The sequence below is a fragment of the Oncorhynchus kisutch genome, unplaced genomic scaffold (assembly GCF_002021735.2).
Source record: "Oncorhynchus kisutch isolate 150728-3 unplaced genomic scaffold, Okis_V2 Okis09a-Okis19a_hom, whole genome shotgun sequence".
NCBI lineage: Eukaryota > Metazoa > Chordata > Actinopteri > Salmoniformes > Salmonidae > Oncorhynchus > Oncorhynchus kisutch.
In genome coordinates, this window is record NW_022261985.1 from 1,633,953 (window position 1) to 1,652,542 (window position 18,590).

At 41.6% G+C, this 18,590-nt stretch overlaps 1 protein-coding gene across 3 annotated transcripts in view; it reads right to left on the bottom strand.

Annotated features, from left to right (window-relative positions):
• Positions 1-18,590, bottom strand: part of col7a1l (collagen type VII alpha 1-like) — a 95,128-nt gene that overhangs the window by 31,111 nt on the left and 45,427 nt on the right. For all 3 annotated transcript variants that reach the window (XM_031815335.1, XM_031815334.1, XM_031815336.1), the window contains exons 23-45: positions 17,482-17,605; positions 14,658-14,801; positions 13,967-14,154; positions 13,526-13,603; positions 12,337-12,354; positions 12,217-12,243; positions 11,962-12,030; positions 10,239-10,319; positions 9,441-9,467; positions 8,689-8,733; positions 8,354-8,431; positions 8,040-8,135; positions 7,673-7,699; positions 7,157-7,210; positions 6,679-6,750; positions 6,424-6,483; positions 6,273-6,308; positions 6,099-6,143; positions 5,126-5,161; positions 4,651-4,695; positions 855-890; positions 704-739; positions 554-586 (exon numbers count right to left, since the gene is read on the bottom strand). In XM_031815335.1, the coding sequence (XP_031671195.1) occupies positions 554-586; positions 704-739; positions 855-890; positions 4,651-4,695; positions 5,126-5,161; positions 6,099-6,143; positions 6,273-6,308; positions 6,424-6,483; positions 6,679-6,750; positions 7,157-7,210; positions 7,673-7,699; positions 8,040-8,135; positions 8,354-8,431; positions 8,689-8,733; positions 9,441-9,467; positions 10,239-10,319; positions 11,962-12,030; positions 12,217-12,243; positions 12,337-12,354; positions 13,526-13,603; positions 13,967-14,154; positions 14,658-14,801; positions 17,482-17,605 (1,455 nt within the window). The remainder of the gene's footprint in view (positions 1-553; positions 587-703; positions 740-854; positions 891-4,650; positions 4,696-5,125; positions 5,162-6,098; positions 6,144-6,272; positions 6,309-6,423; positions 6,484-6,678; positions 6,751-7,156; positions 7,211-7,672; positions 7,700-8,039; positions 8,136-8,353; positions 8,432-8,688; positions 8,734-9,440; positions 9,468-10,238; positions 10,320-11,961; positions 12,031-12,216; positions 12,244-12,336; positions 12,355-13,525; positions 13,604-13,966; positions 14,155-14,657; positions 14,802-17,481; positions 17,606-18,590) is intronic.

Here is an 18,590-nt window from a genome sequence, read left to right on the forward strand (position 1 = left end):
GTCACAGACACAAAGGCCAATCAATAAACACAACACAGACAGTCACAGACACACAGGCCAATCAATAAACACAACACAGACAGTCACAGACACACAGGCCAATCAATAAGCACAACACAGACAGTCACAGACACAAAGGCCAATCAATAAACACAACAATCAAAAGTAGCTTAGCAACCAAGGGGGCCTTTGACATGTTGTTTTAACAAAGAAAGATCTGAAGAGCCCCTCCTTAAACTCTAACTTTTAACAATAGATCTTGGGCAACTACATCTAGAGAGGAAATAGCCATCTCTGTGGTGTATCATGGGTAATCCATGAGTCCCCAGTGGCCACTAAGCAGAAATGTAATTGTGTTGTTTGTTGACAGGCAAGCCTGGGGATTTGGTCCTTGTTGTGAGAGAATACTCCCACCACCAATTAACAGCACTTTAACTGTTAGGATACGATGGCTTAGAGTTTGTTGTAATGCAGATGTGTGGTTAGGGGCACCGTAGGGTTTGCAGGTTTTACCTAAAGTTAAAAATACTTAAAACAATAATACATCACTTACCCTGGTACCCTTCTTTCCTGTGGGACCAAGGATCTGTTGTGATGAAACGGAGAGTAAGCATAATATTATGCAGGATATGATAGTACTGTGTATAAAACATGTAGCTAGGTAAATACAGTCAGGGAGAATGATTTGGTCTTGTAACATTACCCCTTTGGCTGGGTCACCAGGAACTCCTCTCCGTCCCTGTGGAGTGAGACCAAAGGCTTACCTCTCTCACTCTCACTAACACTCTCACTAACACTCACACTCTCACTAACACTCTCACTAAGACTCACACTCACACTCCATGAATACTCACCTCATCACCCTTCTGGCCAAGAGCCCCCGCAAAGCCCTGAGAGAGCGGAGGACAATATATCTATTCATATCCTGAACAATACCCATAACAAACTTACCTGAACTTATTATACAGAAAATAAATATATCTTGCTAAATAAGGTTATCAAATCTCATAACTAGGGCCCTGTGTTTTGGTTAATCATGTCACATGACCTGGATTTGAACTTTTCATTTAAAGCTTTTTCATGAAATTGTCCCCTTTTCTTTTTATGTCAATTGGTCCAGCACCATCCTCAGACAATTGGTCCAGCACCATCCTCAGACAATTGGTCCAGCACCATCCTCAGACAATTGGTCCAGCACCATCCTCAGACAATTGGTCCAGCACCATCCTCAGACAATTGGTCCAGCACCATCCTCAGACAATTGGTCCAGCACCATCCTCAGACAATTGGTCCAGCACCATCCTCAGACAATTGGTCCAGCACCATCCTCAGACAATTGGTCCAGCACCATCCTCAGACAATTGCTTTCATTTTTGGTGTAATTCTAATTTCTGGAAAAGGCTTAAAATAAATCTAGATCATATAACATGATAGCCAAGAACACATAGGCCTACTCATAACATACGAGTCATAACAGGGTACATTTCGACAACACTTTCTGAAAAATGAAAAATGCTAACATTCATATTTATTTGTTATGGGTTACAGTGTTAATTGGCCAATTGAAATAGAAATATTAATGTCAGTCAATATCAGCCATTGGAGCAAATGCTTGACTGAAATTATTCATACTTTTCCAAACATAAACAGTGCCTTCGAAAAGTATTCAGACACCCTGACTTCTTCCACATTTTGTTACATTACAACCTTATTCTAAAATGGATTATATAAAATCTAAATCCTCAGCAATACACAATACCCCATAATGACAAAGCGAAGAAAGGTTTTTAGAATTTTTTGCAAATGTATAAAATATTATATAAAAAAATACCTTCTTTACATAGGTATTCAGACCCTTTGAAATGATCACTCGTTGAAATTGATCATCCTTGAGATGTTTCTACAACTTGATTGGAGTCCACCTGTGGTACATTTAATTGATTGGACATGATTTGATTTGGAAAGGCACACACCTGTCTATTCAAGGTCCCACAGTTGACACAGCATGTCAGAGCAAAAACTAAGCCATGAGGTCAAAGGAATTGTCCGTAGAGCTCCGAGACAGGATTGTCTAGGCACAGATCTGGGGAAGGGTACCAATAAATGTCTGCAGCATTGAAGGTCCCCAAGAACACAGTGGCCTCAATCATTCTTAAGTGGATTAAGTTTGGAACCACCAAGAATCATTCTAGAGCTGGCCGCCCGGCCAAACTGAGCAATCCGGAGAGAAGGGCCTTGGTCAGGGAGGTGACCAAGAACCAGATGGTCACTCTGACAGAGCTCTAGAGTTCCTCTGTGGAGATGGGAGAACCTTCCAGAAGGACAACCATCTCTGCAGAACTCCACTAATTCAGGCTTTTATGGTAGAGTGGCCAGACGAAGCCACTTCTCAGTTTTGTCAAAAGGCACCTAAAGACTCTGAGACCATGAGAAACAAGATTCTCTGGTCTGATGAAACCAAGATTCAACTCTTTGGCCTGAATGCCAAGCGTCACGTCTGGAGGAAACCTGACACCATCCCTACGGTAAAGCATGGTGGTGGCAGCATCATGCTGTGGGGATGTTTTTCAGCGGCAGGGAATGGGAGACTAGTCATGATTGAGGCAAAGATGAACGGAGCGAAGTACAGAGAGATCCTTGATGAAAACCTACTCCAGAGGACTTAGGACCTCAGACAGTGGCAAAGGTTCACCATCCAACAGGACAATGACCCTAAGCACACAGCCCAGACAGCGCAGGAGTGGCTTCGGGACAAGTCTCTGAATGTCCTTGACTGGCCCAGCCAGAGCCCGGACTTGAACCCAATCAAACATCTCTGGAGAGACCTGAAAATAGCTGTGCAGCAACACTCCCCATCCAACCTGTGGAGAAGAATGGGAGAAACTCCCCAAATACAGGTGTGCTAAGCTTGTAGCGTCATAGCCAAGAAGACTCAATGCTGTAATTGCTGCCAAAGGTGCGTCAACAAAGTACTGAGCAAATTTAAATGTTATATATATATATATATATTTAATTAGCTTTGTCATTATGAGGTATTGTGTGTAGATTGATGAAGGAAAAAAAATATTGAATCATTTTTAGGATAAGGCTGTAACCTAACAAAATGTGGAAAAACTAAAGGAGTCTGAATACTTTCCGAAGGCACTGCATAATGGAACTCAGAAGGCACTGCATAATGGAACTCAGAAGGCACTGCATAATGGAACTCAGAAGGCACTGCATAATGGAACTCAGAAGGCACTGCATAATGGAACTCAGAAGGCACTGCATAATGGAACTCAGAAGGCACTGCATAATGGAACTCAGAAGGCACTGCATAATGGAACTCAGAAGGCACTGCATAATGGAACTCAGAAGGCACTGCATAATGGAACTCAGAAGGCACTGCATAATGGAACTCAGAAGGCACTACATAATGGAACTCAGAAGGCACTGCATAATGGAACTCAGAAGGCACTGCATAATGGAACTCAGAAGGCACTGCATAATGGAACTCAGAAGGCACTGCATAATGGAACTCAGAAGGCACTGCATAATGGAACTCAGAAGGCACTGCATAATGGAACTCAGAAGGCACTGTATAATGGAACTCAGAAGGCACTGCATAATGGAACTCTGAAGGCACTGTATAATGGAACTCAGAAGGCACTGTATAATGGAACTCAGAAGGCACTGTATAATGGAACTCAGAAGGCAGTGTATAATGGAACTCAGAAGCCACTGTGTAATGGAACTCAGAAGGCACTGTATAATGGAACTCAGAAGGCACTGTATAATGGAACTCAGAAGGCAGTGTATAATGGAACTCAGAAGGCACTGTATAATGGAACTCAGAAGGCACTGTATAATGGAACTCAGAAGGCACTGTATAATGGAACTCAGAAGGCACTGTATAATGGAACTCAGAAGGTTATAATTTGTGATAAATTTGAGATAATGATGATGATGATGATAATTTGAGATAAACCTCCTGTATTCATTATGCACATTGCAATTAGGTTGAATTAAAAGCTCAGTGATGCAAGACCTTCTCAGATAGACCATTAGTCCTGACACACCCATAGCCGTGGGAGGTAGGGGTGCTGAGGGTTCTGCAGCACCCCCTGAAAAATCAGAATAAAAAAAACCATATGAATAATAATAATAAAAGTAGTGCACTGGGCCTTTACTAGTCTATTAGCGGGCCGATGTAGCCCATGGCTGGACAGGTTGGAGGAGGATGGCTGCCCACTTCAATCTAATCAGCTGGGTTAATTTCCCTCAGGTAGACACACTCCTTCACACAGATAATATGTGGAGGGAGAGGGCAGTGACGAGGGAAGGGGAAGTGGGTTCAACTAACTAGTTGCAAACTTTCTCAATGAAAAGTTACAACACAAGCAATTTGAAGGATAAAGAGAGCAAATTTGTAATCAGAGGATTTGTGAAGGGAGGGTAAGCCATAAAAGCCCTACAGGCTGTAAGTCAGGAGACTCGAGGCCGTCTTCAATAGGCACCAAATGGAAGACAAACTGAAACGGAGAGGGACTACCCGGACTTGTCCAGTAAGAAACACTCATTTTTGTTTTCTGTTTCTGCATGCCCAAATGAACACAGCCCAGGTTTGGTAGTGTGGTAATGATTGATTCTGTAATGGCTGGTTATACTCACTGTCACTCCCTGTGTTCCCATAGGCCCCACCTCTCCTCGATCGCCCTGTAGGAGACATAACCATAACATTACCACCACATTATCACCATGATCATAATCTGAGGAGCTACTCACCAACCTGACTGTAGAGTAAAAACATACTATCTATCGTAGCAGGAGATGTGATAACTGTTATAAGGTGGGGACTTGCACTTCATTGGCTTGTGCTCGGACTGGCGTACGCAAACAGATGCACGGACACACACACGCACGGACGCACACACGCACACACACGGTACACACCCAAAGCCCTTGAATAATGGATCTGATCACATTCTAAGCCATACACAGCCCAGCGATTGACCTGGAGCTGAAATAAATAGATTTTCTCATTTAATCAGCTGATGAAACACCACTCTTATTAATTATTCAGAGAATATTTCAATATGAGGCGGCGTAATGAGCGGTAGAGCAAATCAGTGTGGATTTAACTGACCTTATCCCCTTGGATGCCTTTCACTCCCTTCTTCCCCTAAATGAGGAGAGAAACAGTAGTGGAAAAGTACTCAAACCTCATACTTGATTAAAAGATACTTTAATAGAATGACTAAAGTAAAAGTGAAGTCACCCAGTAAAATACTACTTGAGTAAAAGTATTTGGTTTTAAATATACTTAAGCATCAAAAGTAAATGTAATTGTTAACATATACTTAAGCATCAAAAGTAAAAATACAAATAATGGAACATTCCTTATATTAAGCAAACCAGACGGCACAATTTTCTTGTTTTTTAATTTACGGATAGCCACGGTCACATTCCAACACTCAGACATCATTTAAAAACAAAGCATTTGTGTTTAGTGAGTCTGCCAGATCAGAGGCAGTAGGGATGACCAGGGATGTTCTCTGTTTAGTGAGTCTGCCAGATCAGAGGCAGTAGGGATGACCAGGGATGTTCTCTGTTTAGTGAGTCTGCCAGATCAGAGGCAGTAGGGATGACCAGGGATGTTCTCTGTTTAGTGAGTCTGCCAGATCAGAGGCAGTAGGGATGACCAGGGATGTTCTCTGTTTAGTGAGTCTGCCAGATCAGAGGCAGTAGGGGTAACAAGGGATGTTCTCTTGAGTGTGCAAATTGGATCATTTTCTGTCCTCCAAAGCATTCAAAATGTACAGAGTACTTTTGGGTGTCAGGGAAATATATGGAGTAAAAAGTACATCATTTTCCTTAGGAATGTTTGAAGTAAAAGTAAAAGTAGTCCAAAATATAAATACTAAAGTAAAGTACAGATACTCAAAAAAACTACTTAAGTAGTACTTTCAAGTATTTTTATCTTAAGTACTTTACACCACTGGAGAGAAACCATCCAGCCGGAAAAATTTAATTACGAAAGTCCGTATATAAAGTACATGATAATGGTCTCCACTTTTGTATGTGTATTCAATATAAACAAATAAAAAGTTGATGCATACCCGTGGTCCGACAACCCCTTGTATCCCTTGAACACCAGCCTCTCCCTTAGAAAGGCAGAACAAAGATGATACTTCAATGGTGTGAATAACTATGTCCATACTGCAGTCCAACGGGTTTGCAGAGTTCATATGTTGTTTGAGCTTCATATCAGAGTGTTAACACAAATAAAGTACCTTTAGTCCCTCAGGTCCTGATAGGCCTATATTTCCCTGCAAGACAAAGTTAAACCAATGATTAGCTAATACGTGACTAACAAACTACACAATTCAGGTGAAGCGATACACACACTTCATGTTGATCAGTCCATGTATGAACTGTTTGTACCTTCTCCCCTGGCTCTCCACGAGGCCCCTGGACACCGGGAACCCCGATCCCCTCCTCTCCCTGGGAAGAACAGCACAAATCACCAATCAGAATCCTATCATAACCGTAATCAGATCAACATGCAGTATGATACCCACACAAACCAATAGTATTCAAATATGATATTCGCTGTGGCTTCATTCAAATATACAGAGGAAACCACAAGATAATGTCCCTTCAGGTATACTGTAACTTCTTGATGAAGGACACTCTTACCTTATATCCCATTTGACCTGGGAAGCCTGGAACACCATCAATTCCAATGGGACCAGGTAACCCTGCTTGGCCCTGGTTTGAGACAGACAACAAGGAAAGGAAGAAAGATTGAACAACACATGAACTAAAAGCCAATACTTAGAAATAGCAATGTGGTATTATAGTTTAATTAACACAAACTGAGCATAATAAATAATCATAATTTGGTGGGTGCTTCTATTTGTCCTATTTCAGAAAATGTTTTTTTTTTGCTTATTACATCTCTCCCTGAGACACCATCAGAGAGTTGTTCCACGGCCAGTGTCTGAAATTATCAATGGTAACCCTGAAGCAATTAGGGTTAAGTGCCTTGCTCAAGATCACATTGACAGGTTTTTCACCTTGTCGGCTTTGGAATTCAAACTAGCGACCTTTCAGTTACTGGCCCAACACTCTAATCGCTAGGCTGCTCACTGCATAACAGAAACTAAACACTTACATCTTTACCATGATCTCCTTTGTCTCCTTTGGCCCCTGCTTTCCCACGCAAACCCTTTCAAAACATCACAAAACACTAATGTTATTTAATTAATAACATACCAGCAAGGAAAAGAGGTTAAATTTGCGTTTATCAAGTTATTGGGCAATATTAAACATAGATGTAGCATGAATGACTTGTATTAATTTCTTTTGTATTTATCCAGGTGAGTCCTGTCGTGACAGGAAGCTCTTTTTCAAAGTAGCCCTGGCAAAGGCAATACATGACCCAATACTAGTTTTGAAAAATAAACACCCATTTCTAGAATTGTCAGCAAAGCCCAAAATGTGTGTTTAAAATGCGATCGCTAAAACTAATTCATAATCCTGGCAGCATTGTTCTATTCATATCAACACCGTGCCAGTTTTTCATTCCAATTTAGGTGAATTCCATTGACTTAGCAAGTTCCATTCCCTTGACCCAAAGCAGTAACTATACTGTTGAAGAAAAGAAAGGAGAAAGGAACCACCCACTCACTTTAGCACCTGCCTCCCCATGTTCCCCCTACAAGGGAAGTATGGAACACAAACACATCAAATCAATCAATGTTGTGAAACCCATATCATTTAAGATTGTTAAGTGACAGAAGGTCAATGTGAAAGACATTTTATCATATGAACTGGTTACAACGGAGTCCCTCAGGGATGTATTTTATCCCCAATATTATTTTCCATTGTGTGCTGACAACATGATACTTGTAGTATGTATTTTTGAATGACACATCAACACACATAACATACAGAAAACTCAAAATGGGGTCACAGTCTTGTTGAACGATTATTATGATGTGATATGATAATAATAATAGTATGTAAGATCTACCCGCACTATCTGTCTGTCTTACCTTAACAGATATCCCTGAGGACCCAGGTGAACCTGACTGTCCAGGCAGGCCTGAGGGTCCAGAGACCCCTGGTACACCCGGAGCCCCTTGGGGTCCCTTTTATCAGAGCAGGACAGGACATTAAACAACAACCATATCATTTGTATTCCTTAATCAGAGGAAGCATGTAGTATCAATTATTTATGATGTTGAACGAACAAAACAAGTTATTTCAGGTAATACAATTTCCAAACCCTTTATGAAACATGTATATCCCTTTATAAGGCCTTTATAAAGCCTTTATAAAACAAAGGATCTGTGTTGTGAATACTCACTGATGATCCAGGCTCTCCCTTTCGTCCAGGAGCATAATGGCCGTCTCCTATGCCCCCTATGACATACCCAGGCTCCCCCTGACAGAGAGAGGTCAAAGGTCACATAATATCACCTTATGGTGAACTCGTAGTATGATTATCTAAAACTTGAAGATGAAAAGAGGGCGACAAAGGGTTGGGCATGAAGGCAGAAAGGTCTATAGGTAGAGTTCAAACTTAACGCTTTAATCACTTGACCCTATTGGTTAGCATTACATTTCATATTGCTCAGATAATCCTAACATTTCTTATAACATCTACTTGCTTCCAGACTCATGTTGTTCGGTTGGACTTACCCTCTCTCCTCTCTGGCCTTTTGGACCAGTGATACCAGGAGGCCCCTGTGATTATAGAAAATAACATTGAAATCGATACACGACAGCGTTCACAATAACACACTAGATCACCTGACAGGAAATCATAAAAGGATGAGTGTAATGACATGATTAGGCAGCCACCTGAAGCCACGGGAAATAAAGATGGCTGAATGAATACACACTTGTTCATTGCTCACCAAAGCTAGCTAGTTTAATATTGCATGGTGTCAGAAATAACCGTTAGTTTCACCGTTATGGAACCAATTTAACCCCCACAAACTTTGAGCCTTGAGGGAAACATCTCAGAAAACTGGAGACGACGGATTCAACAGTTTAAGCTAGGAAATACAACTGAGCAACTTAATTTCATGTGCCCACAGGTGTCAACATAATCATAGTATTATGGAAAACTGTCACTCAAAGTGCATGGCATCTATGATTAGTAACGACATGTTTTTATTATGAAGGATTAAAAGTGGAAAGAGTTGAAGAGAACAAGTTGAAAACAGAACACAGGCATTAATGGCCTTATGAGTAATTCTGAAGAACAAGACCTAGGGTCTGCATCCTAAAAAGCACCCTATTCCCTATATACTGCAGTGCACTAGTGTTGACCAGAGCCCTATAGGTCCTGGTCAAAAGTAGTGCACCAACTTGGGAATAGAGTTTGAGCTTATGGGTACACTACTAGACACTAATAAACATTGCCTCCTTAAGCACATTGAACATACCAGATCACCTGGAACACCTTCTAAACCCTGAAACAGAGAGAAAACTGGCATTAGAAACATCTCATTTACATAAGTGGCATATATTCAAATGTAGTTAATAAGCTGTGAGCAAAACTGTCATTTCAACCAGTTTTGCACAATGGAAAGCTTAAGCTTAATTCCTAGAATAACTTTAATTTGTGGTGACAGACACACAGAAGCACCTTTAAATAATGTAAATCACATACACACACACAGTAACGGTGCATAACAGTCCAATACATTGTTAAAACAGGACAAGTTTTACATCATCCCGATACACTGACTGTACAAAACATTAAGAACACCTGCTCTTTCCATGACATAGACTAACCAAGTGAATCCAGGTTAAATCTATGTTCCCTTATTGATGTCACTTGTTAAATCCACTTCAAATGAGTGTAGATTAAGGGGAGGAGACCTGGTTAAAGAACCATTTTTTGAACGGGGTGTTGTAGTAGGTGCCAGGCGCACCGGTTTGAATATGTCAAGAACTGCAACGCTGCTGGATTTTCCATGCTCAACAGTTTCCCGTGTGTATCAAGAATGGTCCACCACACAAAGGGCATCCAGCCATCTTGAGACAACTGTGACAAGTATTGGAGTCAGCATGGGCCAGCATCCCTGTGGAACACTTTCGACAGCTTGTCGAGTCCATTCCCTGACAAATTGAGGCTGTTCTTATGGCAAACGGGGATGCAACTCAATATTAGGAAGGTGTTCTTAATGTTTTGTACACTCAGAGTACAATAAGACTGTTTCTTTCTCTGTTAGATTTACCCGTTGTCCGGCTGAACCTGGGGGTCCGGTTCGTCCTGGTCGTCCTGGCAACCCGGGGACACCATCTGTTCCAGGAAGTCCCTGTTAAATGAAAAAAATACAGTGTCAAAAAATACACAACATAGATTTGCTTTCTATGTTTCTTTTCTGTTTGGCTTCTGTATCTGTTTTGATACCACTGTCATTGTTCTACTACACACCTTCACCTTCACCTTCAAGAAAAACAATACAAATATTGATCACACAAAAACACATTACACAACCAAGAAGAAAGATTGATAAAGGAGTACTGATCCAAATATAACATTTGATCTCTGTTTCTATGTGAAGTCCAGTATCAATGAACACTGAGGACACACTGAGATCAATAGGATCATTGTATTGTTGTTTGCTACGCCTGGCGCTAAGCTGAGTGGAGGTGGAAGGTGTGCTGTCCTGGGCCCGGTTTCCCGAAAGCAATGGAATTTAGGCTTCCCATGTTTTAACGATGCATCTTTCCTACAACGTCCAACTGTTTAACATGCGTTACCCAAAACACCACGCAGAAAAAACACTCGCTAAGTGCATCGTTGGAGCATGTGTCAATACTGATAGGGTGGAAAGAAAGGCAGCACTGCTCTCGGATCAGCTTTCTCCATTAAAATCTTACCTTAACACTAGAATTATTCCACAATACTGACCATGGATCAGCTCCTAGAGCTATATTATCACCTAATGGCTGCTAATATTGAGGCAGCATATTCTAATGCTTACCCTATAGTAATTACACTCGATCACAGATTCATTTGGCACATCATTGCACACGTTCTTACACATCATGAAATATATATAAATTACAGACAGCGTAGCTTACAAATATAACTCCATTAACTGAACATGTAGTTAAATATTATTTTAATATTTAGGCCTACATTATGTAGCCTATAATACAGTCATCTAGCGTTGAATTTTAAACATCTTTTTATCCTTCACTTCATCCCACTAGGGACTGACGTCTATTCAACATCTTTTCCATGTTGGTTTAACGTCATTTCATTGAAATGATGTGAAAACAACGTTGATTCAACCAGTGTGTGCCCAGTGGGTTGTTCAATTACAGACATTAGCAACATTGTATTTTTATTTCAACTTTGTATGACTGTGTTTAGCAGAGATCTTCTGTGTATAAACAGCTTAACTGTGTTTAGAAGAGATCTTCTGTGTATAAACAGCTTGACTGTGTTTAGCAGAGATCTTCTGTGTATAAACAGCTTGACTGTGTTTAGCAGAGATCTTCTGTGTATAAAACGGCTTAAGACAGATTGTTGAATGCCTAACTGTCAGATGCTACAGAAGAATATATAGCAGCGATTCTGTCAACTTTCATCATCAATTCTGACACACGGCCACTCAAAGAAACAAACAACCAAACACACACAAATGCAGGCACACGGCTGGGAGCAGCACGAGGACCAGCCGCTGGGCAGTGATCTTCAAGCAGTGGGGGTTAAGTGCCTTGCTCAAGGGCACAGCACTCTACTGTATCAGTGGGGGTTAAGTGCCTTGCTCAAGGGCACAGCACTCTACTGTATCAGTGGGGGTTAAGTGCCTTGCTCAAGGACACAGCACTCCACTGTATCAGTGGGGGTTAAGTGCCTTGCTCAAGGGCACAGCACTCTACTGTATCAGTGTGTGTAGATGAAAGCCTACATAGACAACGTATGATGAGAGAGTTACCACTTACTCTCTCTCCTTTCTCTCCTTTGGACTTGAGGCCAATTGACTCAAACATCGCAGTGTTTTGCTGGAGTCTCTGTAATCAAACAAATGTCATGGAATTATGGCAGATGAATGAATAAATGAATAAATACATGACAATGAATGAATGACAATGAATGGCTCGATGGCTGGATAAATTGATGAATGACTGAATGAATGAATGACTGAATGAATGGCTGGATGAATAGATGACTTAATTAAATTGTGGTGTAGAACATACCAGTCCACCATTACCAGAGCCATCTCCCTGTTAGTGACAGACAGAGTAAAAGAGAGGTAAACATAAAGTCCAAATATCTCATTTAATCAGTTAGAAGTAACTAATTGTAACTGTACTCACCTTTTCACCTTTCTGCCCCTTCGAAAGTGAATCAGAAAGGATAAAGAGATTAATCTATTAATCAAATAAAGGTCAGTCCATGTTTCCAAATGACACTGGGTCAAAGGTCAGCTGAAGAAGGAGCCCAGTGGACAATGATGTCATTACAAGAACTGGTCGGAATGACGTCATTACAAGAACTGGTCGGAATGATGTCATTACAAGAACTGGTCGGAATGACGTCATTACAAGAACTGGTTGGAATGACGTCATTACAAGAACTGGTCGGAATGACGGCATTGCCAGAACTGGTCAGAATGACGGCATTGCCAGAACTGGTCGGAATGACGGCATTGCCAGAACTGGTCGGAATGACGGCATTGCCAGAACTGGTCGGAATGACGGCATTGCCAGAACTGTTCAGAATGACGGCATTGCCAGAACTGGTCGGAATGACGGCATTGCCAGAACTGGTCGGAATGACGGCATTGCCAGAACTGGTCGGAATGACGTCATTACAAGAACAGGTCAGAATAACGTCATTGCCAGAACAGGTCGGAATGACGTCATTACAAGAACAGGTCAGAATAACGTCATTGCCAGAACTGGTCGGAATGACAGCATTGCCAAAACTGGTCGGAATGACGTCATTAGCAGAACTGGTCGGAATGACGTCATCAGCAGAACTGGTCGGAATGACGTCATTAGCAGAACTGGTCGGAATGACGTCATTAGCAGAACTGGTCGGAATGACGTCATTAGCAGAACTGGTCGGAATGACGTCATTAGCAGAACTGGTCGGAATGACGTCATTAGCAGAACTGGTCGGAATGACGTCATTAGCAGAACTGGTCGGAATGATGTCATTAGCAGAACTGGTCGGAATGACGTCATTAGCAGAACTGGTCGGAATGACTTCATTAGCAGAACTGGTCGGAATGACGTCATTAGCAGAACTGGTCGGAATGACGTCATTAGCAGAACTGGTCGGAATGACTTCATTAGCAGAACTGGTCGGAATGACGTCATTAGCAGAACTGGTCGGAATGACGTCATTAGCAGAACTGGTTGCTGGGAGGGAACAAACCATATATGTAGAATATATTTGATTTCTATGCTGACACAAATAATGAAATAGGCAATGATGATGATGATGATAGTAATGTTGATGATAACAGTAATGATGATGATGACTAAGAGAAGGACGTACCTTGCACTGTAAGGAGCAGGGGCCCTGGGGTTTGGTCAGCTCATCAGGGTCATCAGTTGGAGTGTCCAGCTGGGCAGACTAATAAAAGTGGTCAAACACATTGATGTTGACCTTATTATATGACCTTGAATCAGAGGCTATAGGTCATTATTATTTAAATCCTCAATTCTACCTTGAGAACATTCTAATTCCAGCAGGAGGGCGAGAGCAGCCCACTCCAACACACAGCTGAGTTTCACATCTCTGTCATAATTAGCTGCTTGCCAGAATTCCACACTTCATACTTAACTAACTGTGATCCCAGCTAAGGAGACATACTGAGCAAACGTTATCAGCAAGCTAGAATGTTTTAAAACAAGCACGTTGTTCCAAAAAGTCCAGATGAAGTACCTTTCATTTCAAATGATATATTAGTTTCACTCAGACGTGTGTATTCTGTACCTCGTCGTGTTGTCTGAACTCGGAGAGCAGCGCCTCGCTGCAGATGTTGCTGATGAACTCTCTCTCTATGGAGGAGAAGTCATCAAAGTCCCTGGCGTAGAAGATGTTCTGGTAGCTGGCTGGATATGCTATCTTCTTCAGCTCGTCCATGTCTGCATTGGCCACCCCGATGGCCAGCACACTCACACCTGAGAGTGGAGTCAATATCAGAGAAGAATGTGAAAATACATGATATAATGTTATACAAAGCAATATTCAGCTATATGCAAAGTCAAAGGCTTCTGACAAGGACCAGTTACTGGATATCACTACATGTATCAAAGACAGGTGAGATATGCCTGTGTAGATTCATCTGTGTTAAAGAGATGTTTTCAGGAGCTTGCGTGTCAGTAGCAATGGCTCCTAATCAACAAGAACAAAATGGCTACAATCCTTAGATGTCCCAAGACATTGACCACGGTTTTGACTAGATGGTATACAGCTACGAACGGAAGTTACTTTTCGTAGCAGGTTAGGAGAATTAACGTAGCAGGTTAGGATAATTAGGTTAAGGTTAGGAAAAGGGTTAGGGTTAGATAAAATGCACTCCTAGCCTGCTTTGAAAAGTCACTTATGTCCGTAGCTGTTTACCATCTAGCCACAACCTTTGACCCCCAGCATGTAGAGTATGACCACTGATATCTTAACTGACCATAAGCCTGTGCGATCCTGGAGGGTTGCTCCACATCGTCCACGGCCCGGCCATCTGTCAGCAACACCAAGACATGAGGCACCTCCTGCCTCATCCCCAGAGATTCTTGGAACAGCTCCTTCAGAACGTAGCTCATACCCTTCCCTATGGAACAACAATACATTCACTGGCAATATCACTATCAATATGTACACACACACCAGTGGAGGCTTCTCACAGGAAGAAAGAGAGGACCAACCCTACAAAATGTCTTTTTTTTTTTAATAGTGAAACATTTAAAAAGTTATCATTTTTAGATAAAACTATACTAAATATATTCACGTCACCAAATAATTTATTAAAACACACTGTTTTGCAATGAAGATCTACAGTAGCCTCAACAGCACTCTGTAGGGTAGCACCACGGTGTAGCCGGAAGACAGCTAGCTTCTGTCCTCCTCTGCGTACATTGACTTCAATACAAAACCTAGGAGGTTCATGCTTCTTACCCCCTTCCATAGATTTACACAGGAATTATGACAACTTCCGGAGAATGTCCTCCAACCTATCAGAGCTCTTGCAGCATGAACTGACATGTTGTCCACCCAATCAAAGACTCAGAGAATGAATCTAGTACTGAAAGCATAAGCTAGAGCTAGCTAGCACTGCAGTGCAGTGCATAAAATATGGTGAGTTAGTTGACTCAAAGAGAGAGACAGACAATAGCTGAACAGTTTTGAACAAATTAATCCAAAATTAAGGATTTGAGAGAGCAAGAGAGAGTGAGAGAGAGAGAGCTAGCTATATTTCATAGTATATATTTGTTCACTTTCACTTAGATAGCATTGAATGCAACAAGCTAGTCAAACACCCGGCTCAAACAGAGAGGAAGGGATGGGGAGGTAGCTGACTATCGCTATCCAGCACTGGAACTCTTCCAAGTCAAGTTAAGCTTTTGGTTTTATAAATGTACTGCCACCAGGGCCCCCCAGTGCAACTCCTAAACTGCTTGCTGCTGACTGTACACTGTACTGTATGATTGTAGCATGTTTACTGACACATTAGTTCTAGTAGCTTTGTTGACTATGACGTGGCAATGATATAGTCTGTATGACTTGGAAATGTTTTTTCACCTGGTCACAGATAGTCCACAAGTGAAGGGAAAAGGTAAGAGGAAGAGAGCACGTAGATAGACGTGAGAAGGAATTATATGTACAACGAGCAGTTTGTATGTGGCTGCTATGAAAGAGAACTGTGTTTGCGTGTGATCAGGGGTGTATTCATTGTGCGGATTCTGTTAAACATTTCTTAAACAAAAGCAAATGAAACAAAAAGGGGATAAACATAACTGAATTTGTCCAATACAAACTCTATTTTGCAACTGTTGGACTAATGATTATACCGTAGATCAGCTAGATGCAGGCAAGAGTGTGCAAGGCGGTATTGAATGTGTCACTGTCTGTCACCTCAAATCTTTCTCTCGACCTGTGTGCACCTACATTGTAAACTTTCATTCATAGGCTAGGTTGTAGCAGCCTCATGATGGGTACAGGGAAAATTTGACTATCATGTAGTAGCCTAAACCTATCAATGTTACATTGAGCTGGGTGAATGGAATATGAATGACAGTCATCCAACATGCTGTAATAGAAATAAGGCCATGTTCGTAAAAAAATATATATTATTTTTATTTTACCTTTAAAAGTCAGTTAAGAACAAATTCTTATTTTCAATGATGGCCTAGGAACAGTGGGTTAACTGCCTGTTCAGGGGCAGAACGACATATTTGTACCTTGTCAGCTCGGGGGTTTGAACTTGCAACCTTCCGGTTACTAGTCCAACGCTCTAACCACTAGGCTATCCTGCCACCCCTAAATGATCATCCTCCCTCATCTTAAAAGGCACCGACCGCCACTGACACACACAGACAGACTTGGTCACAGGCACTTACGCAGGTACAATATAGAGAATCAATGTGTATTGAAAGTGAATAGGCATGGAAGGTGTGTCACAATTTCAAAATGCAAACAACTGGAGACAGCTTGTCATTTTTGGAGACGGGCATTTGACAGACAGGGCTACGGTAGCTAGCAAAAGAGGGTAAAAACGGTTGCTATCCAGCTGTACACAACATCAGCTGGCTAGCTAAATACCTTGGCTAACTGTGGGGCGAAACCAGCACCGGACTACCGCATTTGGGCCCCCGGGGCACCAACCTCCATAAAGCTATGAGAACATGCTGGAGTTTTAAAGAAATTTCTACACTTTTTGCCATGGGTCAGAGAGAAAAATGACTGTTTTATAGCTCATCTCATGCTATTGTTCACTTTTTGCCATGGGTCAGAGAGAAAAATGACTGTTTTATAGCTCATCTCATGCTATTGTTCACTTTTTGCCATGGGTCAGAGAGAAAAATGACTGTTTTATAGCTCATCTCATGCTATTGTTCACTTTTTGCCATGAGGTTGAGAGAACATTTAGCAGTTTAAAGCTCATTTCCTGCAATTCTACACATTTTGCTATCATATGTTATCTGAGGGGCACCCGACCTCCAGGGATACATGCCCTGTGTGCCTATTAGGTAATCCAGCCCTGGGGGAAACAGTTCACTATTTAACAGTTAATTAGTTATGCAAATACAAAGCTGTCTCCAAAAGGCAAGGCAAGTTTACTTTTGGATGTTTGTGAAGGTCTCCACTTTCAAAGCTTATAGACATCTAACATTTCTACGCAGACAGAATGTCTGTATGTGTGTACGTGTGTGTGTATGTGTCCATGTGTGTATGTGTGTATGTGTGTACGTGTGTGTGTGTATGTGTCCGTGTGTGTGTGTGTGTGTGTGTACCTGTTTTGGTGTTGCCTCCTCCATAGTGTACTCCTCTCAGAGCCTTTAGGACAGAGTTCCTGTTCTTGTAATCATTCAGTTTGAACTCTATCCTTGGTTCATCACTGTAGTGCACAACTGCTATCTGAGGGGAGAGATGGGACAGTCAGTGGCAATTACCTACAGTACCAGTCAATGTTTGGACACACCTTCCCATTCAAGGTTCTTTTTATTTACATTTTTTAACTCTTTTTTACTTTGTAGAATAATAGTGAAGACATCAAAACTATGAAATAACACATATGGAATCATGTAGTAACCAAAACAGTGTTAAACAAATCAAAATATATTTTATATTTGAGATTTTTCGAAGCAGCCACCCTTTGCCTTGATGACAGCTTTGCACACTCTTGGCAATTTCTCAACCAGCTTCACAAGGAATGCTTTTACAACAGTCTTGAAGGAGTGAGCACTTGTTGGCTGCTTTTCCTTCACTCTGAAGTCCAACTCATCCCAAACCATCTCCACTGGGTTGAGGTTGGGTGATTGTGGAGGCCAAGTCATCTGATGCAGCACTCCATCACTCTCCTTCTTGGTCAAATAGCCCCTACACAGCCTGGAGGTGTGTTTTGGGTCATTTTCCTGTTAAAAAACAAATGATAGTCCGACGAAGCGCAAACCAGATGGGATGGCGTATGGCTGCAGAATGCTGTGGTAGCCATGCTGGTTAAGTTTGCCTTCAAATCTAAATAAACCACTGACAGTGTCAACAGCATAGCACCATCACACCTCCACCTCCATGCTTCACGGTGGGAATCACACATCCGTTCACCTACTCTGCATCTCACAAAGACATGGCGGTTGGAAACCAAAATCTCAAATTTGGACTCATCAGACCAAAGGACAGATTTCCACCAGTCTAATGTCCAATGCTTGTGTTTCTCGGCCCAAGCAAGTCTCTTCTTATTTTTGGTGTCCTTTAGTAGTGGTTTCTTTGCAGCAATTCAACCATGAAGGCCTGATTCACACAGTCTCCTGTGAACAGTTGATGTTGAGATGTGCCTGTTACTTAAACTCAGTGAAGCATTTATTTGGGCTGCAATCTGAGATCCAGTTAACTCTAATTAATT